At 36.8% G+C, this 25,070-nt stretch overlaps 1 protein-coding gene across 7 annotated transcripts in view; it reads left to right on the top strand.

Moving 5' to 3' along the window:
- Window positions 1–25,070, top strand: part of RBBP8 (RB binding protein 8, endonuclease) — a 106,050-nt gene that overhangs the window by 71,800 nt on the left and 9,180 nt on the right. For 6 of the 7 annotated variants that reach the window (XM_078060514.1, XM_078060515.1, XM_078060517.1 and 3 more), the window contains 10 exons: window positions 683–858; window positions 2,826–2,930; window positions 6,790–6,887; window positions 8,527–8,636; window positions 10,061–10,943; window positions 11,026–11,149; window positions 13,848–13,936; window positions 15,368–15,485; window positions 19,137–19,280; window positions 24,198–24,294. In XM_078060514.1, coding sequence (XP_077916640.1) covers window positions 683–858; window positions 2,826–2,930; window positions 6,790–6,887; window positions 8,527–8,636; window positions 10,061–10,943; window positions 11,026–11,149; window positions 13,848–13,936; window positions 15,368–15,485; window positions 19,137–19,280; window positions 24,198–24,294 — 1,944 coding nt within the window. The remainder of the gene's footprint in view (window positions 1–682; window positions 859–2,825; window positions 2,931–6,789; window positions 6,888–8,526; window positions 8,637–10,060; window positions 10,944–11,025; window positions 11,150–13,847; window positions 13,937–15,367; window positions 15,486–19,136; window positions 19,281–24,197; window positions 24,295–25,070) is intronic. The other variant, XM_078060520.1, reaches the window with a different exon arrangement.

The raw sequence follows: 25,070 nt of genomic DNA, 5'->3' as shown, positions 1-25,070 counted from the left end.
CTTTCTGTCCCAGTCCGTGTTGCAGTCTTGCTGCTCGATTGTCACATTACTTCCATGCTCTAAAACCTTAATTTACTCTTTTCCTCTTGTTTTCTAAATTATGCACACACTTAATCAAGGCTGTTGTTCATGTAGTTACAGCTTGCCCTTCTCTAACACCAGGTGCAGAATATTGGATGCCTTTTATTCAAATGTGTGCATCCTCTGCTCGTTTTTTCTGCCATTTGAAGTTCTTTTCATTTCACCTCAAGGTACCCCAACTACACTTTGTACTTCACTTCTCACAAGAGTATTCCCCGCTTGGTACTCTAATCATTTGAATAATTCTCTGATCCTTGTATTAATTAAATGCAAGGAATTAGGGGCACCTGGGTGGCTCCGTTGTTAAGCGTCTGCCTTCAGCTCAGGTCATGATCCCAGGGCCCTGGAATTGAGCCCTGCAATGGGCTTCCCTGCTCAGTAGGGAGCCTACTTCTCCCTCTCCCACTCCCCCTGCTTGTGTTCCCTCTGTCGCTGTCTCTCTCTCTGTCAAATAAGTAAATAAAATCTTTAAAAAAAAAAAATGCAAGGAATTACATCTTTTACAGCTTCATACCTGTGTTCTTTTATAAGTCCATACTAGGGATGTTTTAATAAATATTTGTTGAATTAATTTTCTTTCATTTGTCATTATTTGCCTTAGAAATGATCAGCAGCACCAAGTGGCAGATCTTGACTCTGAGGAAAATGTTATTCCAGATTCACCAATAACAGCCTTTTCATTTTCTGGCATTAATCGGCTACGAAGAAAGGAGAACCTCCATGTCCGATACATAGAACAAACACATGCTAAACCGGAGCAGTCCGTGTGTACAAACGGTAAGGATTGGAGTTTTATTTTAGTTATCTGTTTTTGTATAAAAAAGTTTTCTGCTATGGTGAGTTTTTCTGTTCTTCCATCTAGTAGAAGGAAGATAACCATTGTTAGGGAACTTACGTCACAACTGTAAGTTTAACTTCCATTGGTGAGGTGACTGGGAAGGCATTTTCTGCCTATGTTGTGTATAGGCATGCATTACTTATCTGAATATGTAAATGCCTAGCATTTTATAAATGTAGTTTATAGGTTTTTCTCCTTTTATTTAAAAAATATGCCTATGTCTATATCTGAGTGGGATTAGAAGGAAAAAGGGAAAGGAACTTAATGTTAATTTTCACCTGTTGTGTGCCAGGTAATACACTGAGTGATTCGAGTGCGTTATTACCAAATTTTAATTCTTCTGACAGTCTTGGAAGGTAGCTGTCAGTATCTTCATTTTATAATGAAGAAAGGTTTTGCTCCTTGGAGGGGTTAAATAACTGACTCAGGGTCACCTGTCAAGTAAGTAGGTGAGTCAGAATTCTAATACAGATCACCCTGGAGCTAAATTTTTATACTGTCCATGTCTTACCACAGCTACTCCTACCAGTAGCTTTAACTGGCTGTTTTTGTTATAACTTGTAGCAATTGATGATAACCAAGAAATGGCTTTATAAAGTATCTACTTTGTGGCTTATCAGTGGCATATTTCTACTTCCAAGCCCACTTACCATTTCTGCTAAATACTTTGGAACTGCCTTTGCATATAGCCCTGAAATTTATCATGTGATGTGATACAATGATTATTTCTTTTAATATTGATATGAAATAAATGGTAAAGACTTTCATTTTTAACCTAAATTGTTTGTAACAAGGAAAGCATTTGGAGGGAAGGGGTGTGCATATTTCTAGAGATAATTTAATAATATAAATAAACTGTTGATAGTAGCTATGCCTTTAAAATAATAAGTAGATCTTATTCTTTGATACTGGAAAATTAGCACTTTTTTTTTTCCATTTTATATGAGCTTGCATCACCCTCTAGTGGAAAACAAAAGAACTGTTATAAATCTTACATTTAATTAGGAACAAAAGTAAAATGCAAGATCTTGAATCTAAAATGAACTTTCTTTGGCCTTTTAGTCTGCTATCTGACAGAATCACTACAGATAAGCCTCTACATATTGGATCATGTTTAAATCTATCTGTCAGAATACCTAAAAAAATCACAGCAGTTTTCTTTATAAGGAAAGTCTTTTTTTATATCTTGTATAAATGTTTCTGGTTTATTTCTTCATCATATGAGAATAACCTGTAACTGTTTTAAAACTTAATTTGTCTGTTTTAGTCTTGCTCGGATCATTTTTACTTGGAATCTAAAATTTTGGTTATAAAATATAAGATCGTTTTTGAGCCATGCAAATTATTTTAAAACATTTAATGACTACTTGGTCTTCTTCCCTTTCTAACTACCCTTGCTTATTTTAAAGTTTATGGTGCATTATAATATTTTCTAGTTATAATTAATAAAAGTTTATTTCCCTTTACTTTGTCCTTCTTTTGGTTTTCTTTAAATAAAATCCTTAAACATTGGAATGGTTTCAAGGAAAGCATGGTTTGATATTTCCTTCCAGAAAATAAAAACTCTAAAAACAAAGATTGTTGAGATATATGATGTGGTATTCATTTTAAATGAGCCTACTGATTTGCAACAAATACACAAGGAAAAGAGGTGTTAAAATATTAGAACTCTAGGGTACTTAGGTCAGAAGAAGCTAATCTGTTCTAGTCCTTTCTCTCCCACAGTCCTAACTTCCAGCTTTGTTTCTTAGTGAAACTAAAAGAATGAACTTTTAGAATATGAAAATTTTATCAGTAAAATAACACTTCTAATGCACTTAAAGACAAGTTTGTATTGGTTTATTACGTATTTTGGTATTTTGTATCATAATTGTTTATTTATATTTAATCTCTTTTCTCCCCGTAGAACTGAGAAAAGTTCCAAAGTCTTCAAATCATCCACAACATAAACCTAATGAAAGTGAAATTCTAGTGGCTGACACTTGTGATCAGAGTCAATCCCCAGTGGCTAGTAAGCAACATACTGAGATTTACTTTATAAGTTTAAAATTTGTGGTTACTGGTGGGCAAGAGTGGCCAACAGTCTGAATTAGGCAATATTTTCCATATGATTTTGTTTGTATTATTGGTAAATAGCAGTCTTTTTCATATTGGAAAGTGATGTTATCCTGTTATTAATTCATAGTAACATCCCTATCCATATTAATACACATTGCTAATTATTTTAGGTAAACAAGCTTTCCTGTGCTTTATTCATTCATCCAACAAATACTTGAGTGCCTACTGTATACCAGGCACTGAACAAAACAAAGCCCTTAACCTCATAGAGCTTACAATCTAGTTGAGGGAGAAAGAAAATAAATACATATTAGGTAGAAGCAAGTGTTCTGAAGAATAATGCTGGGTAAGAAGAGATATTAGAGGGCGCCTGGGTGGCTCAGTCGGTTAAGGATCCCAGGGTCCTGGGATTGAGTCCCGCATCGGGCTCCCTGCTCAGCTTCTCCCTCCACCCTTCCCCCCTGCTCATGATCTCTCTCTCACTCGCTCTCTCTCTCTCTCAAATAAATAAAATCTTTAAAAAAAAAAGAGAGAGATACTAGAAAGCCTCACTTTAGAAAGTGACACTTGAGGAGAGATATAAGGAAGCAAGGGAGTCATGTGGATATGGGGGAAGGGACACCCCAGGTAGAGAAGTCAGAGCACAAAGGCCTTGGGACCAGGGTGTTGTCTGGTTCTTTATGAGGAACATTAAGGAAGCCTCTGTGGCTAGGGCCGAGTGAGTGAAGGGGAGATTGGTTTGGGCAACTCTGTTCTTTAGAGCTGCTGTTTACTAAGAGGAAAGAGACCAGGAGCGTCAGGTTTACAGAGTGGGAGGTGGGGATAGGGGTGGTTAGAAATCAGAAGTTTGGTTTTGAGAATATTCTGAGATGCTACATAGACATTCAAATAAGATTTTGGATAAGTAATTGGATGTGAGTTTAGAGAGGTCTAAGATAGAGATATGAATGGAAATTGTTAGCACGTAGGTGGTATTAAAGCCAGAAAACTAGATGAGATTACCAAGCAAGTGAATGTAGAGAGAGAAGAGAAGAAGTTCAAGTACTTAGCTCTGGGGTGCTTCATTATATAAAATAGTGATTCTCAGCTCTTTTTCTTACCCCCACCCTAGCCTTTGTAGACATTTTTTTCCCTAACCACTTTTCCATGGAATTTCACTGCTACAGATACACTGTATGAGTGTATGTATATAAGTGCTTTATCCATAAAAAGATTGTTTTGCCTTCAGAACCATTTTTCACCTCCTTAAAGGTGGTATTACAGCTGTCTAGATGGTGATTTAGAGGTTGTGAAAATGAGGAGGAACCAACAAAGTGAGCTGGCAGTGAGATAGGGGCACCTGGGTGGCTCAGTTGGTTAAGCGTCCAACTCTTGATTTCGGCTTAGGTCATGATCTTGGGGTCTTGGGATCGAGCCCCTCATCAGGTTTTGTGCTCAGCAAGGAGTCTGCTTCTCTCCTCCCTCTCCCTCTGTTCTCTGTTTCTGTCTCTCTCTCAAATAAATAAATACATCTTTAAAAAAAAAAAAGAACTGAGATAAAGTAGTGTCCTTTAAGCCATGTGGAGAGAGGAGGGAGTGGTCAACTGTGGCAGACAGTGCTGATAGGTCAGGGAAGATGAAGACTGAAAATTGACCATTGGATTTGGTCACATGCAGATCATAGAGTGTTAAAATTCGTAACACAAATTGTTAAAAGTGTAATGGTATTCAGTTAGACTGTTGCATGTCAAGAGAAGCTAGCAGAGTAAGCAGAGAGAACACTTGTGAACAGGTACTTCAAGGTGTTTTATGGTAGAGGGGACGGGAGAATGGGACAGTAGCTAGAAAGTGGGTCAAGTGAGGATGTTAAAAGATGGGATATTATAGCATATGCAGCATATTTTTTTAATTTATTTATTTGAGAGAGAGAAAGCAAGCTGGGGGGTGGGAGAAGGAGCAGAGGGAGAGGGACAAGCAGACTCCACTCAGCGAGGGGCCAGACACAGGGCTCGATCCCAGGACTCTGAGATCATGACCTGAGCTGAAACCAAGAGGTGGACGGTCAACCAGCTGAGCCACCCAGGCGCCCCTGTGCAGCATATTTTTATGTTGGTGGAATGGTCAAGTACAAAGAGAGAAATGAATAATTCTAAGGAAAGAGAGGGAACAGTTACTACATCTGTGAAAAGGTGAGAGGAGAGGAGATGCAGAGCCCAGTTGAAAGGGTTGGTCAAGGTTAATCACATTCATTTAATGTGAGTACAAAACTTATGCTCTAAAAGCTAACAAGTCATTTCATAGTTGTGTGTGAGACAGAGAGTATGTGTACATGTGTATAGACAGACTGTCTGGCAAAGGGTCCTGGGGACATAACACTGAGTGTGGCAGATCCTTATTTGTCTACACTCTGGAGCCCTTTCTTGTCTGCTGCTGCCAGGACTTTGCTCCCTCAGTTGTCCTCCTCTCTTATATCTCCACCTTCTCTGCATGTTTGTTCTTTTAAATATATGCATATGTTACCTTCTATCTTTTAAAAATAACCCCTCTTTTTTTTTTTTTTAAGATTTTATTTATTTATTTGACAGCGCGCGAGAAGGAACACAAGCAGGGGGAGTGGGAGAGGGAGAAGCAGGCTTCCCATGGAACAGGGAGCCCTATGCGGGGCTCGATCCCAGGACCCCAGGATCATGACCTAAGGCTGAAGGCAGCCGCTTAATGACTGAGCCACCCAGGCGCCCCAAAATAACCCCTCTCTTAATTGTCTCCATCCTTAGCTACAGCTTCTGTTCAAAGCTGAAAAAGTGGTCTGTGTTCAGTAGCTCTTCTGTATTATCTCCCATTCATTGCAGTTGAATCCAGTAGGGGAAGAATTCCACTCTTCACCTCTCCACACCCCAGCGAGAGAAAGAGAGAGTGAGAGATCCCTCACTGGCCTATCTGGGCTTATGTCCTACTATACTTACATCTTTTGCATTTTGATTTCCAGCAATTCACGTATCTGAACCCTTACACATACTTAGAGTCCTTCCCTCTGTCCCTGGGCCCAGGTGACCTGTCCAGATCCTCTTGTTCTCAAGGGGTCAGCTTAGGCATCACTTGCTATAGCTTTCCCTGATAACCCAAGGCAGATTTAGGAGTTTTTCCTTTATGTTTAAATCACTCCTTATGTACCTTTAATGTTTATCACATTTTATTGCAATTCTCTTTTTTACCTTTCTGTTTCACTTGTATCAGCCCTTAAACTCTTTGAGGACAAGAACCTTTTTTTCTTTTCATCTAGTGCCTAGCACAATGCCTCGAACATAATATGTGCCCCATAAATACCTATTGATTTGTTGAAACTCTGCACACATAAAACTTTGTAAAATACTTGAACACAGGTGATTTCTGTATAAATATGTTTTAGCTTTAATCTTGAAAATTATGCAGTGTTGAAAATCTCTCCCACAAAGTATGTTTTCATGAAAGATACTATAAATATGGTTTTATATTCATACCATATCTTAAACTACAAGAAATCCATCACAATTATATATGATTTTTTAGGGTTTTTTTCAGTGTCAATAAGAAAAATAATCTGCCCATTGCATTCCATTCATTTAGGAAAAATAGAAAATCTTAGCTGAAAAAATTTGGCAAATGTAAATGCTAGATACCTGCAATTTATTGCCATTTATGATAGATATTTTGGACTTTTTTGCACAGAATTTTTAAATTGTCCAGTGCCATCTATAAAGTGGTTCTTTGAGCCTCTTTTTTTCCTTTTTTGTATTTTTCAATACATCTCATTTCTGCAATTATATAATTGTGGGTTTTTTTTTTTTCTTATTTAGAAACACATGGAACAAGCAGTTGTCCTACTGATAAGTCATCTTTTAATTTAGCTACAGTTGTTGCTGAAACACTTGGATTTAGTGTTCAAGAAGAATCTGTAAGTAATTGTTTAGTTTGGTGATAATATGAATTAATTGGTGTCCTTTTAGGTCGGTTTTTAGAGAATTGAGCAAGAGAAAAGTTATTTTATCCAAGGATCAAGGGATAAAGGCCTAGAACAAAATTGATATGGTTAGAAAGGCCCATTTATATTATCTGTCCCAGCATCCCAAAAACCTGGAGTCTTTAGAATTCTTCGTATTATAGGTTGTGGGTTGAATCAAAATTTAGGGAAGTGATGGTGGCGTGGAGGGTTTGGCCAACCCTTCCCTGCTTCCTGTATCCTACCCCTACCTTGTTTTGTCTTACTGAAGACTTAAACCTTAAGGTTGGTGTCAGAATTTATTGGAATTTTTTAGTAGCCTTTAAACTGGGGTTTGTTTTGGAAAACAGGCTGAATTCTTGGGACTGCTGTAGATGCTTTAGTTTTTTGTCCTTAATATGTGCAATCTCATTCTTAGGGATTGGGTCAGAAATTGATCCCATGAATTTCTTTTCATTTTTTTAGTACTTCCTTACATCAGGCACATTCACTTTTTTTCCTTAAGTGATCCCTAAAAATAGAAAACTTACTCTTCAATTTTAAGTTTTATTTTGATGCAACTTTAAAATAGTATTCCTTTGCTTTAGTCAGTAAATGTATATTTGCTCTTATAAAATTGTCTTACTGTTAAATTCTTAAAAATTGAATTGATTTTTCATTACGTTTGGATTTTGTTTTTGCTCTTTCTGGTTTTAAATCACTCTTCAAGTGGTAGTGGGTAGTTTTTAACCTTTGAACTTCAAATGTGTTTTAATGGTTTCTAATTCCCTCCTACCCATAAACCTGACAAGTAAGTAGTTTATATATTAAATATATTAAGGGAGCTGATCTCTAAAGACGTGCTGCTCAAGGTGTGATCCATAGGCCAACAGCATCTGCGTCACCTTAAAGTTTTGTTAGAGAATCTCAGACCCCACTCCAGACCTACTACAAGAGAACTTGTGTTTTCACAAGATCCCCAGTTGACTTGAATGCATGTTAAAGTTTGAGAAGCACTGCTCTCTAAAGGATTCTTTTAAATTCATTTCCTATCAGCATAAATAATTATCTTTATTCCTTTTGCCTCATCTTAATGTGTTTTGGAATTGGAGTTGATGGAGTTTTACATACCAGTAATAGAATGTACTTATGTAGAATAGTAAAATATTGATGGCTTTCTCTCTTTAAACTTAAAAGTACTTCATTTTTTTTTTTTTGTGGTGAAATGCACATAACATAAAGTTAACCATTTTAAAGTCTACAGTTCATGGCATTTAATACATTTACAGTATTATGCAGCTACCACCTCTCTGGTTCCAAAGCATTCTCATCACCCCAAAATAAAACCGGTACCTGTTAAACATCCAATCCTCATTCCTCACTACCCACAGCCCCTGGCAACCACCAGTCTGCTTTTTGTCCTTAAAGATCTACCTATTCTGGATAATTCATATAAATGGAATCCTACATTATGTGGCTTTTGACAAAGTTTGGCTTCTTTCACGTAGTCTTTTTTGGGGTTCATCCACATCACAGAATATATCAACATTTCATTCCTCTTTAAGAATGAATAATCTTCCATTGTATCTATGTACTTTATATTTTACTACTGAAGGAATCTCAGGGTCCCATGAGCCCTCTTGGTGATGAACTCTATCAATGTCTAGAAGATCACAAGAAACAACCTTTTGAGGAATCTGTAAGAAACAATGAAGACAGTTTAAGGTAATTTGGGGTACTTTGGTAAAAAACTTGGACTATTGGTGAGATCTCATTACAGTGAGTTCTATATAATCAAACTGTTTCTGTCAGCATATAGTTTGTCATTCTGGTTGTATGTATGTATGTATGTATGTATGTATGTATTTATTTATTTATTTAATTTTTTTTTTTTTTTTTTTAAGCAGGCTCCATGCCCAACGTGGGGCTTAAACTCAGGACCCTGAGATCAAGAGTTGCATGCTCTACCAACAGCCAGCCGGGAACCTGTATTAATTTTTATTTTAAAAAATATCTTTCCCATGAGGTGCTTGGGTAGCGAAATCAGTTAAGCATCCTACTCTTGATTTCAGCTCATATCATGATCTCAGGGTCATGGGATTGAGCCCCAAGCCAGGCTCCATGCTCAGAAGGAGTCTGCTGGAGATTCTCTCTCTCTCTCTCAAATAAATAAATATATAAGTCTTTTAAAAATACATGTGTTCCCCACTTTATGATGAATTGAGGGCCTTTTGCATTACTATGGAGAGATATTATTTTTTAGGTTCTTTCTGTACTTCTATCAAGCATTATTTAAGAGTTTCCAGCCTTGTTCCTCTGCTTCTATAAAGACCCAGTCATCCCTTCTGTGTTTGTATTTCCAAAAACTAGATGTTATGTAAAATGCATCTATAAGCTTCAATGAATTTTCAAGATTGTGTTGCATCTCATTTACTAATTTCAGAACATCCACTAATAATACCTATATTTATGTATTGTCTTGCTTTTTAAAAGTGCTTTTGGTTTTAGATGCATATATCATCTTTAATTTGTCATCAAAGTAATTCATTAAAGTAGGTTTTATTACTCCTATTTAGTCGACAAAAATGCGGCTCTACAGAGATTAAATGCCTTATTTAACACCACATAGCTCTTAAGGACTAGAGCCGGAGCTCTTACCTATTCCACATCTTCAAACTTAAACCTAACACTCTTTCTACTATCACAGCTGTCTGCTCTGCTGCAGGCAGGCTGGCTCTTAAGTTATGTTCAATTCTGTAGTAGAAGGATTTTGTTTCTTGAAGTTACTTATGAAGAGATTTCATATTAACAAAAGAATTTGGGTCTCCAGTGGAATTTATTAAAATACGATTTTCTTATATAGTGAAGTTGTTTAAATTACTTAGGAAAAATATTTATGGATAGGAATATCAAGGTATTGAGATAGATTTACGGTATCATTTTCCTCTGCTTTTTGTCAGCCAAATGAAGAAAAGCTGACAACTCTACCCTGTTTCAAATGTTGGTTAATCATCTGAGTCTAATACATGGCTAAGACCCTTACTATTAATAATTCTATATTAGTGTAAGTTTTCTCATATGCTTGTCTTATAATTTTTACCCTATTTCTTTAGTAGGAAGAAAGTTTTACCACTCCTTGTTTTTTTTAGATTTTCAGATTCTACGTCAAAGACTCCTCCTCAAGAAGAATTGACTACTCGGGTATCTTCTCCTGTATTTGGGGCTACCTCTAATGTGAAACGTAGTTTAGGTTTGTCCCCTTCTCTCTTAGAGACTGGGAAAAAACTTCTGAAAACAGCACCCTTCAACAACACTTCTACTTCTAGATCAGAGAAAACTAGATCAAAATCTGAAGATAGTGCCCTTTTCACACATCATAATCTTGGGTCTGAAGTGAACAAGATCATTAGCCAGTCATCTTCAAATAAGCAGATGCTTATCAATAAAAATATAAGTGAATCCAAAAATGAACAGGATGGTTTTGATCACATTAAAGATGCTGTCACTGATAAAGACAAACATGCGGTACCCCTGAAATCACTGGGAGGCAGAACATCCAAAAGAAAGAAAATTGAGGAAGAAAGTGAAGATGAAGTTAGCTGCCCCCAAGCCTCTTTTGATAAAGAAAATGCCTTTCCTTTTTTACTGGATGGTCATTCTTCTGTGAATGGAGATTACGTGATGGATAAACCTCTAGATCTATCTGATCGATTTTCGGCTATTCAGCGTCAAGAGAAAAGCCAAGGAAGTGAGACCTCTAGAATCAGATTTAGGCAAGTGACTCTCTATGAGGCCTTGAAGCCCATTCCGAAGGGCTCTTCCTCAAGCCGCAAGGCCTTGAGCGGGAGCTGTGTGTTAACCAGAGATTCCCCAGAGGAGCCCTGTTTACAGGAGTGCATCTTCCAGTCCTTGGGTAAATCATCTCCAGATAATAAAACACCATTACAAATCAAGGAAGAAAATCCCATCTTTAAAATCCCTCTACGTCCACATGAAAGTTTGGAGACGGAGAATCTTTTCGATGATGTGAAGGTTTGTGTTAAATGTTCAAGTATTTTTATTAAAATGGTTGTTCATTATTTCATCTAGATGCTAATAATTCTTTCTGTTTAAGGGAACTGATTCTCATGAGCCAGTAAAAATAGCCAGGTCAGTCCGTGGAGCATGTGAACTTACATCCGTTCTTCAGTTAAATCCATGTAGAGTTGCTAAAACAAAGTCTGTACAAAACAGTCAAGGTATGTTTACTATAAATAGTATTTCCACTCTTTTTTAATGATCTCGAGTGTTACACAATATACATTCTTTGGATATATTGAATTGTTTTAGGAAAAACATTTCTTCCTGCATATTTCTGTGCTTACGGGATGATTCCCACTGGTTTCATTTTGCATGTGATTTTCCTGCTCTCATGCTTTTTGAAAAAATGAATTGAGGTCTTTAATACCTACTTTTTAGGTGATTTTGTGGATTACCTATTTTATGTAATTTCTTATTTTCTTTGCAAAAGCTTTACAAATTTTAAACTATGTGGAGTTTTAAAATACATAAAGTAAAATTTTCATCATCCAAACCTTGTTCCTCACCCCACAGGTAGCCTGTCCTTTTTCTTTGCATTTACATATGTATAACCATATGTATATATACATTTATGTGGGTTTTTAACTTCTTGCTTGAAAACCCTTTTTACTCTTAATTAATAGGTATGTTAATCTTTTCATAATTTTGCTGTGTTTAAAATGAGTCTTTTTGTTTTTTGGCCACCAAATATTTCTGTACTTCCTATATAGTATTTTTTCTTTTATTCTTTATTGCAAAGTTTTTCCTTTATTCTGGGTTTATTTTCCTTTTTTTCCTGAAGCACATTCTTTAGTGTTCTTCTAGAAGGAAAGAGTTTCAGTCTCTGTATGAAAACACTTTCTTCACTCTCATTTCTGATTTTTTTTTACATTTTTGGTTTTGGGTTTTTTTTTCCTCATGGCTGCTCTAGGGATTATAAACCCTACTTAACCTTTCACAATTTACTTAAAGTTAATATTATGCCACTTTGTGTTCTGTGACTGTGCTTTATGTAGTTGTCATGCATGTGCATATACATTGAAAACTCCTTCAAACAATGTTACAGTTTTAACTTTCTTAAAACAATTTTTGATATAAAAATCACTCATTAAAGTGTACAAGTCAGTTGTTTTGTATACTCAGTTGTACAACCATTACTGTAGTCTGAGTTTAGAACATTTTTATCGCCTCAAAAAGAATAGTACCCATTAAGTTAATATCCAAAATATGTGAAGAACTTACACAACTCAATACCAAAAACACAAATAATTCAATTTAAGAATGGATAGAGGACCTGAAGAGAAATTTTTTCAAAGAAGGCATATGGATTGCCAACACACATGAAAAGAGATTCCACGTCACTAATCATCAGGGAAATAGAAATTAAAACCACAATGAGATGTCACTTTATACCTGTCAGAATGGCTAAAAGCAAAAACACAAGAAATAACAAATGTTGACAGATGTAGAGAAAAAGGAAGCCTCATGCACCATTGGTGGGAATGCAAATTGGTACCGCTACTGTGGAAAACAGTGTAGAGGTTCCTCAAAAAATCAAAAATAAAATTACCATATGAGCCAATAATTCCACTACTGGGTATTTACCCAAAGGAAATGAAAATACTAATTCGAAAAGATACATGGACCCCTTTGTTTATAGCAGCATTATTTACAGTAGCCAACATATGAAAGCAACCCAAGTGTCCATAGATAAATGAATGGATTTAAAAAAGATGTGGTTATGTATATACAGTGGAATATTACTCAGCCATAAAAAAGAATGAAATCTTGCCATTTTGCAACAACGCAGATGGACTTAGAGGATATAATGCTAAGTGAAATAAGTCAGACAGAGAAAGACAGAAACCATATGATTTCACTTATATGTGGAATTTAAGAAACAAATAAACAGAAGAGGCAAAATCAAAGCAGACTCTTAAATACAGAGAACAAACTGATGGTTGCCAAGGGGGAGGTGGGGGGGTGGGAATGAGTGAAATAGATAAAGGGGATTAAGAGTACACTTTCTTGATTAGCACTGAGAAGTGTATAGAAATGTTGAATCATATTGTATATCTGAAACATATATAACACTGTATGTTAATTATATTTGAGGAAAAAAGGTTTTCTAAGTAAAGAACAATACCCATTAGCAATCATTCTGCATTCCTCTCCCCTCTTCCCCAATCCTAGGCAACCACTAACCTACCCTCTGTCTCTATAGATTTGCCTATTCTGGTGTTTTCATATAAACGGAATCATACAATATATGATATTTTGTGACTTCTTTTATTTTCACTTTTTTCACTATTATAAATAATGCTTGCTATGAACATTGATGTACAATTTTATGTAGATGTATGTTTTCATTTTTCTTGAGTTACATGTAGGAGTAGAACTGTTGGACCATATGCTAACTCTCTTTAACCTTTTGAGGAACTATGTGTTTTCCAAAGTGTCTGTGTCATTTCACATTCTCACCAGCAGCACGTGAGGTTCCCGTTTCTCCACATTCTCACCAATACTTGTTGTTATCTGTCTTTTTGATTCTAGCCATCCTGTTGGGTGTGAAGTATTATCTCATTGTGGTTTTGATTTGCCTTTCCCTGATGGCTACTGCTGTTGAGCATCTTATCATGTGCTTATTGGCCAGTTCCCTTCTTTGAAGGACTGTCTATTCAGATTCTTTAATCATTTTCAGTTGGGGTATTTGTCATCTTACTGAGTTGTGAGAGTTCTTTATATGTCCTAGATACAGCCCTGTTAGCAGATAATGATTTGCAAATTTTTTTTCCCATTCTGTGGATCCCATAACGTTTTAAAGTAATAAGAATGTTTAAAATCCATTTTAATTGTACTTTTTTCTCCTTACTGAAGATGTATCCTTTGAAAATATCCAGTGGAGCATAGATCCAGGAGCAGACCTTTCTCAATATAAAATGGATATTACTGTAATAGATACAAAGGTAAGTTAGAAAGTAAAACCAAGGCCCATGTGGTTTTTCTAGTAAGTTGTTAGTCACCCTCCTCCCCTAACTTATTCTGTGACCTTAAGATAATCACATACCTCTTAAAACCTGATTTATTTATTCAGAAAAGTAAGAAATAAAAATGCTTACTTTTCTAACTTTATGATATTTTTGAAAGGGTAATAATACCTTCTGACTTTAAAGGCCTTAGCTGGGACACCTGGGGGGGGGTCAGTCAATTAAGCATCTGACTCTTGATTTCAGCTCAGGTCATGAGATCAAGCCCCACGCTGGGCTCTGCACTGGGTGTGGAGCCTACTTAAGATTCTCTCTCTCCCTTTCCCCCTGCCCCTCCTCTTTCTTTCCCTCTCTAAAGAAAAAATTTTATAAAGAGGCCTTTGCTGGAAAATATTATTATAGTTTTAAAATAATGAAAAATGCTAGTTACGTATTTTAATAATTATATATATATATATTTCTTAAAGATTTATTTGAGAGAGAAAGAGCAAGCATGAGTCGGGGGAGAGGCAGAGGGCCACGCAGACTTCTCACTGAGCAGGGAGCTCGACGCAGGGCTGGATCCCAGGACTCTGGTATCATAACCTGAGCTGAAGGCAGACATTTAATTGACTGAGCCACGCAGGTGCCCCTTAATAATTTTATATTTTATCAAAATAATTCATCATATGCCTTGATTAACTTTAAAAATAATGTTACCATCAAGAAAAAAATTCATTTTCCTAGTTGGCTATTTTTTAAATACTGTATATTTCTTTAAAAATTAAAATTCTGGGGTGCCTGGGTGGCTCAGTCAGTTAAATGTCCAACTCTAGATTTTGGCTCTGGTCATGATCTCAGGGTTGTGAGATCGAGCCCTGCATCCAGTGTGGAGCCTGCTTACGATTCTCTGTCTCCCTCTCCCCCTCCCTACCTCTTAAAAAAAATAATAAAATTAAATGAAAATTCCTAGTGGAAATAACTCTTTTGGCTTGTATTTAGGTTCTACATAGTTTGAGAAGTTCTCTTTCACTTGGGAGCATATTAATGAAGTATTTAACTTGCTATAGTATGAAATTTGTTGTGTGTACACTGACATTCATTACTGTGAGACCAACTGGAGAAGAAAAGGAGAAGCCCAGGGAGTTCAGCAGTGCACAACTCTCCCTTCCTTGACAGCAGTCTTTCTTTTCATGGGCTTGAGAGAGGATGCTTGTATATTGAGGCTAAAATGTTTTACAGGCAATAAAACCTAAATCTGTATATTCTTAAGGTAAAAATAAATATAACTTCATGCTACTGAAATGTATACTTAAAATATGGTAAAAATGACAAATTTCATGCTATGTATATTTTACCAGAATTTTTAAAAAGTAATATATAAGGCCATGAGGGATAATTGTTAAAATTTTTGAATTTTTAAATATTTAGGATGGCAGTCAGTCAAGACTAGCAGGAGGAGAGACAGTGGACACGGACTGCACATTGGTTAGTGAAACTGTGCTTTTAAAAATGAAGAAGCAGGAGCAGAAGGGAGAGAAAAGTCCAAGTAAGATTTGATTTCTTTTTTTTATTTAATAAAAATGTGGAAGGAAGTTTATAGTTGTACCATTGCATTGATGACCACAAGTTACCTCTTCACCATAAACCAGGTTTTTTTTTTCCTCTTCTGATAAATAGATTTCTCTCGGTAAAGCTCAGTTTCAGTATTTCAAGGGGAAAAAATCTTTAGCCAAAATCTTTTTTTTTCCAGGAAGAATTCAAATTGTTTCCAGGATTCAGCAAACCACAGCCAGCTGCCAGTTTTATAAATAAAGGTTTATTGGGCACAGCTTCACTTACTTGTTTATGTGTTGCCTGTGGCTGCTTGCATGGCAGAGCTGAGTAGTAGCTGCAGACCTTATTGGGCCCACAGGCCAAAAATATTTCCTGACTGACCCTTTAAGAAAAAGTTTGCTGAAAAAAAAAAAAAGAAAAAGAAAAAGTTTGCTGATCCCTGGTATTATCCCTAGATAATTTTTTGTAGAAGGGAATCTTGAGAGTCCTGTTTTAGAAATAGGAATTTGCAAAGCAATTTGATACGGTGAAAAGGGGAGAGTCTACTGAGAAGTATCTGTATAGACTTGTAAATTAGCAGTAAACTAAGAATAATAGTGTATATGCTGAGTTACCCTGCCATATTCTGCTTCTGCAGAAAAGGGGATTTGGCCTTTTGTGGTAACAGACTATTAATTCTTCATCTAAAGTCTTGATTTTCCAAAAGAGGCAGGAACAGTGGAAGGATTTTGGTTGGCACCACCTTAGCAACATCCCTAACTACAGAGGCATATGGCATGAGATCAACTAGCCCAGGAAAGTGTCACTTATACTCTTATGTTGAAGGGTTAGGACCTGCCACAGGGTTGCAGAGCCAAAAGCAAGGACATTTTCCAGTGATCATCTGTTAGAAACTGAAGACAGTCTATATGTACATTCCCTATCTTGTTCTGAATATTCTGTAATCTACCTGCCTGGGGCTGAAGCCAATCTTGTCCCCACTTCTTTTGAAAGACTTTATCTCAGGATGCCTGGTGGCTCAGTCAATTAAGCGTCTGACTCTTGGTTTCAGCTCAGGTCATGATCTTAGGGTCATGGGATTGAGCCCCGCATGGGGCTTCCCTCCTCAGCGAGTAGCCTGCTTCCCCTCTCTCTCTCCCTCTGCCCCTCTCCCCGCTTGTGCACCCTCTCTCTCTCTCTTTGACTCTCTCTCTCTGTCCCAAATAAATCTTTTAAAAAAGAAAAAAAGAAACACTTTATCTCTTGCTGCCCTAACTGCAGTAAGTGAGGAAAAATTGTAGTAGTCTTTGCCTTAATTGTTTGTTCTTTAAGAATGAGTAACCATACAATCAAGTAGTTGGCTGCCTACTTTGAAAGGCCTACCTATTAAAAGAAAAAACCTTAACAGTGATTTATTGTCCTTTTATAGTGAATGACACTTAAGTAACTTTCTTCTTAAGAAGGTACTTTGCTTTTAAGATTATGTCTGGTACCAGCTTCTGATAATGTTTTCCTTATTTCTGTTAAAAAAAAAAAAGAAAAGGTAAAACTAAAGTATGACTACTTTGGCTTCAAATTTAGCTAGTTAATTCAAAGAATATGATGGTTTCCCAAATATGTTTGAAGCAAGTATCATGTGGAAGTGAGGTTAGAATTTGAACTAATGAGTGGAGACAGTTTTGGCTACATAAGATATTTTGAGTACTATTGCTATTATAATAAACCACTCCAATAACTTAAAGGATTAAAACAATAGTCATTTTCTTATCTTTCATAGTTTCTATGGTTCAGGAATTCAGGAAGAGTTTGGCTGGATGGTTCTGTCCCAGGGTCTCTTATGCAGTTGTAGGCAAATGGTAGCTAGAGCTGGAACAGCAGAGGGGTAGACAAGCTGAGGGTGGCTTGGCATTTCTCTTCATTTAGTTTCAGGGCTTCTCTATATGGACTTTCCACGTGGGGTAGTTTGAGCTTCCTCATCACATGGAGACTAGGTTCCCAGAGTCAGCATCCCAAAAAGAACAAGGCAGAAGTGCATGGTATTTTTATGATCTGGCCTCAGAAGTTGTATAGTGTCACGAAGACCTACCCAAGTTCAAAGCAAGCAAGCAGCCCTTCCCACTCAGTGGAGGAGTGTAAGACCAGCACCTAGGATACGAGATGTTCTTAAAGCCATATGTGGAAAAAGATAGTCCCGTGCATTTTACCCATAAGGTACATCTTTTTAATACTTAGAATTGGTTAAAAATGAATCATACCAGTAAAATCCCCCAATGACTGCTAATATTTCAGTTCAAAAATATGTTTTATATTTCTACTGTGTATTAGACTTCCCAGATGCTGTGATAGAAAGATTAATAAGGATATAGTCTCTGTTGTCAAGTATTTCAGTCAGAAGTCAGACCAAAAAAAAAAAACAAACTAGTGGGGCACATGGGTGGCTCAGTTGGTTAAACGTCTGACTCTTATTTCGGCTCAGGTCATGATCTCAGGATGGTGGGATTGAGCCCCGCATTGGGCTCCATGCTGGGTGTGAAGTCTCCTTAAGATTCTCTCTCTCCCTCTCCCTCCTACTCCTCCCTCCCTGCTCACACTCTCTCTCTCTTAAAAAAAAAAAAAAAATTTTTTTTTTAATTAAAAAGATAAACTAGTGATTTAACATTGTGAATTATTAACAGCATATACAGAATACTTTGGGAATACCTACCTAACACATTGCCTAGCACATAGAAATTGTATATTATTTACAAATTTGATCCTCAGTGTGAAAAAAAATAATGTTTAATCATTCAGTAAATATTGAGCTTCAATTCTATAAAGGGAAGTGTTTCAGGAACTGGAAATAATGAGTAAACAGAACAAAAGTACCTACTTCATGGAACTTACCTTCTCATTTAAGGGGAGAAATAATCAAATATGTGGTATAATAGGTGATGCTAAGTTCTGGAGAAAGATAAAATAGGGTAAGGGTGCTAGAGCACCATGGATTGGGGGAGGTGGTGGTTATTTTATAGAGAGGAATCTGAGCAGGCTTCTGCTCTATCATGTGTGTTAGCCAACTGGATCTATTTCTGTTTTTTAGTAAACTGCCATTTTTCAAAATGTGATTATATAGTGGGAACTGTACTTAGTAATCTGAGGATGAATTTAGCACTTAACATATCAAATGAGGAATTGAATTCATTATTTCTAGCACTACTCAACTACCAAGTGTTATTGATGATGTAATAAAATACTTTCATTTTTGCTACCACATTAGAAAAATAAGCAGATGAGCAAGTTCTATAGCTTTTAATGTCAGTTATTTATACACATTTTATTTAAACTTAATATTTTTCATCATTCATTATGATGCATTTTCTATTCCTCACAGTTTTTTGGTAGGACTCGTTTTAGTGTAGTATGAATTATACATGAGCTAATAGGGAGAAAAAGATTTTTATGTAAGTAATGACAACAACAAACATTCTCTTCACATGAATAAAGGACATTTAAAGCCCTAACATAAAGTCTTTGTAAATATAATAACTATCTAGACTTGGGGGGTTTACTGTTGCCCCATGTACATCCTAGGCAAGTGTATTTTGTGGCGGTTACTACAAGTTTCACACTGGTCTATGTAGAAAGCAAAAACCTTGTTGCCCTAAGCCAATGCTCTTTTACATAGATGGAGAAAGAAAAATGAATGATAGCTTGGAAGATATGTTTGATCGGACAACACATGAAGAATATGAATCCTGTTTGGCAGACAGCTTCCCCCAGGTGGCAGATGAAGAAGAGGGATTGTCAACTACCACAAAGAAACCAAACAGTAAGGCTATTTTCTTTCTAATTATGGCTTTTCAGTTACACTTAGGTTCAGTAAATTAAGTCAACGAGCTAGTTAACAGAGACTTGATGGGGTATATATTAATAATTAAAATTTCATATTTCTTGTATAAATTTCTTTTAGATAGTGAGATAATTTCAGACCAACAAAAGAGTTACAAAAAAATAGCTAGAGGAAAAAAAAATAGTTCAGAGGATTCCCTGTACCTTTCATTCAGCTTCCCCTTATATTAATATGACCATAAAATATTCATCAAAACTAAGAAATTAATCTTGATTGAATACTACAGATTTCTTTATAACTTGCGCATAAAATTCATAAAGTTTTGAGAACATTCTTTGTTAAGTAATAATCATTGTAATAGAGTTGGAAGGAGAAAGTTTTACAGAAAATTCAGACTAATTTTCTGTTTGAATGCTTTACCTTCCCAGACAAAATAATGTAACTATATGTATCTGTCTTTTTAAAATTCTTTTTTTTTTTTTTTAAGATTTTATTTATTTGACAGAGACACAGCGAGAGAGGGAACAGAAGCAGAGGGGGTGGGAGAGGGAGAAGCAGGCTTCCCGCGGAGCAGGGAGCCTGATGCGGGGCTCGATCCCAGGACCCTGGACCATGACCTGAGCCGAAGGCAGACGCCTAACGACTGAGCCACCCAGGCGCCCAATCTTTTTAAAATTCTTGTCAGGGCGCCTGGGTGGCTCAGTCAGTTAAATGTGCCTTTGGCTTGGGTCATGATCCCGATGTCCTGGGACCAAGCCCCTCCTCAGCAGGGAGCCTGTTTCTCCCTCGCCCTCAGCTTCTGCCTCCCACTCGTCTCTCTCTCGCTCTGTCTCCCAAAAAAATAAATAAAATCTTTTTAAAAATTTTTTTAAAAAACAGTAAAATTCTTTTCATTAGAAGCAGGGTTTATAGGGCAGGGTAGCATTCAAAAGAAGAATACTCTAAGTGAAACTCTTAACTATATAATCTGAATTGAAAGTTGAAATTCTTGCAAAATGTCTCATTTTCTTTTTGTGAGTAAAAAAGGAATTTTTAGTCTAGTGAAAAGGTTATATATGAGCACACGTTCTGCTATGGAATAGTCTGTCTTGATTATGTTTTCCTCGTGCTCCCATTAGGTTTTAAAAAAAATACAGCCCTGGGGCGCCTGGGTGGCTCAGTCGTTAAGCGTCTGCCTTCGGCTCAGGTCATGATCCCAGGGTCCTGGGATCGAGCCCCACATCGGGCTCCCTGTTCCGCGGGAAGCCTGTTTCTCCCTCTCTTGCTCCCCCTGCTTGTGTTCCCTCTCTCGCTGTGTCTCTCTCTGTCAAATAAATAAAATCTTTTAAATAAATAAATAAATAATACAGCCCTTATTAGCTCAAAGTGAATGAGACCCTAACCACAGGTACAGAACAGCAGGCTTTGCTTGCTCAGTCCGTAGCAAAAACTTGATCCAAACCAACTTTTGTGATAAAAATTTACAACTGTTCAGTTCACTTTTTTCTTCCAAGAAGAGCCTTTTGCTAATTGTTTTCACTTAAAAAGGCTGGGGGGATATTCTTTTACAAGATATAATTATTAATTTCTGTCTTTTTTTTTTAAGTTACATCTCACACTGACCATCTCAAAATTTCTTCTCACTTCTCTGTTGTGGCAGTGCTGCACTGTTTGATCTCTGGAAACTTCTGCTTGCTAGAGTATCCCAAGACTGTTTTCTTCCTCACATATATTTTTCTCTCATGCTTCTATTAACTACCTCTGCGTCTCTAGTTTGTCTTCTCTGATGAATCCCAGTCCTGCATTTCTTTCAGGAAATGTAATGTAAATGCAAATGCTACTTTTGTGTCTCTTCAACAACTTAAACTTAACATATCCAAACCAGGTTCCATTTATTTCTTACCAAATGATCTTTCAGGCTTTTTCATTTTTCCCAGTCACCTAGGCATATAGTTTAGGATTTTAATGTCCATTTATTTCATGTTCTTGACCCTCATATCACAAAGTTCTACCTAGTCTTTCTTCATAGGAAAGGACAAATTTCAGGGAGGATATCAAAAGCTTGGTTCTAGACATGTTAATACTTACTAGACATTCAATGGAAATGTTAATAGGTAATTGATATGTGTCAAGTTTGGACAAAACAGCCAGAATAAAGAAATGATTAGGGGGCAGGAGGTCAACAGCAAGTAGATAATCGTACTTAAGGCCATGAAACTGAGTGAGATCACCAAAGTATAGAAAAGAGAAGCGTTTCAAGTTCTGACCTCTGGGGTATGGCAACTTTGAAAGGTTGGAGAAAGAAAGAGGAACCAGCAAAGGAAATTGAGAAGGAGCTAGAGCCGGTGAAGTAGGAGGGAAACAAGAGTATGTACTGTTTGTGGACACCAAGTGAAGATGTTTCTATATATTCATTACTCCTAGCCTTGTCCTCTCTCTTCTGAACCCCATACTATTCAAATCAGAAATCTTTATTTTCTACCCAAATTTGATCTCCCCCCCCCCCCCCCGACCTTTCCTGGTCTCATTAAACCTCAGTAACTATCCTCCCAGTTACTAAAGATAGAAATGTGGGAGTCATATTTGACTTCTTCTTTTACCTCTTCATGCCCAGTCTGATACCCTGGCAATACTATCTCCAAAATATGTTTCATATCACTTCTCTCCATCCCTGTAGCCACTGCCCTAGCCTAAACCACTCTTCTCTCCACCTGTTCTACTACAGGCCTCCTGACTGGTCTTTTATGACAGTTGTTTCTCTCCAGTCTATTCTCTCCAGAGACTCAAAACTCATTTATTTTAAATGTAAACTAGATTGTATTATCTTCTTATTTAAAAACCCTCAGTGAGGGGCACCTGGGTGGCTCAGTCATTAAAGCATCTGCCTTCGGCTCAGGTCATGATCCCAGGGTCCTGGGATCGGGCCCCACATCGGGCTCCCTGCTCGGCGGGAAGCCTGCTTCTCCCTCTCCCACTCCCCCTGCTTGTGTTCCCTCTCTCACTGTCTCTCTCTCTGTCAAATAAATAAACAAAATCTAAAAAAAAAATAAAAACCCTCAATGAAAAGATATTTGGCCAGTAAGCACATGTAAATATGCTCAACATTACTGGACAGGAGGGCCTGAGATACTACTTCACACCCACTGAAATAGTTAAGAAGATTAGTAATAATCTGACATTAGCAAGAGTAAAGAGCAACTGGAACTCTCATACTCTGCTGGTAGGGATATAAAATTGTGCTGTGGAAGAGTTCAGCAAGGTTTTTTTTAACAGCTTTATTGAGGTTTGTCAGGTTTTTATGAAGTTATGTATACACCCAGCATAGTACCCAGCAATTCCACTTCTAGGTATATAAACAAGAAAAATGAAAACACGTTCACAAAGCATTGTGTTCAAGAATGTTCATAGCAGTGCTATGTGTAGTAGCTCAAAACTAGAAATAACCCAAATGTCCATCAACAGGTGACTAAATATGAATTGTGGTAAACTCATTTAATGGAATACTACTTGTCAACAAAAAGGAGGGTACTCGACTCAACAATGAATCTCCAAAACCTATTGAGCTAGAAAGATCCAAAAGATGGAAAAGAATACATATTATGTAATTCCATTAATACAAAGTTCTAAAACAGGCATAACTAAGCTGTGGTGGCAGAAATCATCCCTCCATGGGGGAGGGAAGAGACTTCAGAGAACATTCATCTGTTTGAGAAGCAGAAGAATAGGAGGAAACTTCGAGGGGTGATGCAAGTTCTCTCTCTTGATTTGGATGGTAGTTACACTGGAGTAAACATTTGTCAAAATTAATCCTAGTATACTTAAAATCAGTGTGTTTTCTGTATAAATTATCCCTCAGTAAGTAGATTCTTTTCAAAAGTCTTCAGTGGTTTGCTTTTGCATTCAAACTCCTTTCAGCCTCTAGGGCCCATCATGATCTGGTGCTTGCCCACATCTCCGATCTCATCTTTCCTAACACCTTTCTTCACTCAATCTCAACCACACTGGCCTTCTCTTAGTTCTTATAACGTACCAACCTTTTTCCCATCTCAGGACCTTTACCTAGAACATTCTCCACCCCTGCTTCTTGTGGCTGACTTCTTTTTATTCATCAGTTACCACCTTCCATGTCCTTCCTCAGAAAAGCCTTAGCTGTCGACTTGCTTAATGTCGGTTTCCCTCACTGTGGTATAGACTCCATGAGGACAGGAGACCTGGTTTCTCTTGTCGGACATTGCGTGTCCCCAGAACTTAGCACCATGCATGATAAATTTTGATTATTTGAATACACAATAGCAGTTGGCTGTTTGGGTCTAGACAACTTGGGATTCGGGTCCATGAGCTTTTGTTCTTATTTTGTCACCAATTTTCTGATAAAATTCTTTAACCTCTATTTCCTAGTTAATCTACGTCAAAGACACATTATAAAAATCAGCGGGACTGGGGCTCCTGGCTGGCTCAGTCAGTGGAGCATGTGACTCTTGATCTCAGGGTCGTGAGTTTGAGCCCTACATTGGGTGTAGAGCTTACTGAAAAAAAAAAAAAATCAGCAGGACTAATAAGTGAAACATATTAGAAGCTGTCTTATTGTTTGGTGCCAAATGATAATGGGCATCAGAATAATTCTTTTGAAGTCTAAAATAATTTTATATATAATCTACACATATGTACATACACTTTGTATATATAGTTTTTAAATCTAAAATAGTTTTATAGGTAAGATTTTTATCTCTAGTAATTCTGAGGTAAACAAGATAATCACCACCTTCCTCATTATGCAGATGAAAAAGAAAGAGAAAATTAGTTACAGAAAATTTAAACGAGTTGTCCAGGAGCCTGAAGTATGAAATCCAATAAGAATGAAGTTTTGATATAGGTCATTCTTGTTCCAAAAAAGCTATTTCTCAATTTTGCATTTAGTTTGTGGTATGTGTGTTTTGTTTACAGTTCCTGGTGATAAACAAAATAAAGTCAAACAGAAAGCATTTGTGGAGCCGTATTTTAAAGATGATGAAAAGTAAGTTGGTCTTGATTAATACCAGTGATGTGATTGGAAGTACAACAGAGTCATCTTTGTCAGAATACCTCTGAACTGTTAAATTGCTACTTTGGTTAAAGTCAAGTTCATATCATTTACCTTATGGTCTTAACAAAAAAGAGAGACTCAAGCATAAAAAGGACAAATACTACAAATAAGGAAATTTATATTACCACTACTTTTTTTGACAGTGGTAATAGTTATTTTCTCTCTTTTTTATAACAAATGTTTTTATTCCTGTTCTGTTTTATTAGGGACTTTATTTGAACTTCAGGAATTTGTTATATTATATACTGTAACTGTTATAAGACTTTAGGTGGCAAGCGTTAGGTTGTGCTTGAGAATTACTGCGTGAGGATTTTTAAACCTTAAAAGAAAAACTGAGCATCTTGATTTTGAACCATAATGCTGCTTTGTGCCTTTTATTCAAAGATGGCAAATTCTTTTTTCTTTTTTTTTAAGATTTTATTTATTTGAGAGAGAGCACAAGCAGGGGGAGGGGCAGAGGAAGAGGGAGAAATAGCCTCCCTGTTGAGCGGGGAACCCAACGTGGGGCTCAATCCCAGGACCCTGAGATCATGACCTGAGCTGAAGTCGGATGCTTAACTGACTGAGCTGCCCAGGCTTCCCCAAAGATGGCAAATTCTATAACTTTTAATCATGTACTGTTCATTCTAGAAGTGAATTTAAGCATAGTAATTCAATTCAAAAAATTTTTGTTTTTTTTTTCTTCAAGTTATGATGTTAGCAAATTG

This window comes from Halichoerus grypus, chromosome 13 (genome assembly GCF_964656455.1).
Source record: "Halichoerus grypus chromosome 13, mHalGry1.hap1.1, whole genome shotgun sequence".
Lineage (NCBI taxonomy): Eukaryota > Metazoa > Chordata > Mammalia > Carnivora > Phocidae > Halichoerus > Halichoerus grypus.
The sequence above is the reverse complement of the archived record's forward strand: the minus strand, read 5'-3'. Positions and strand labels throughout refer to the sequence as shown.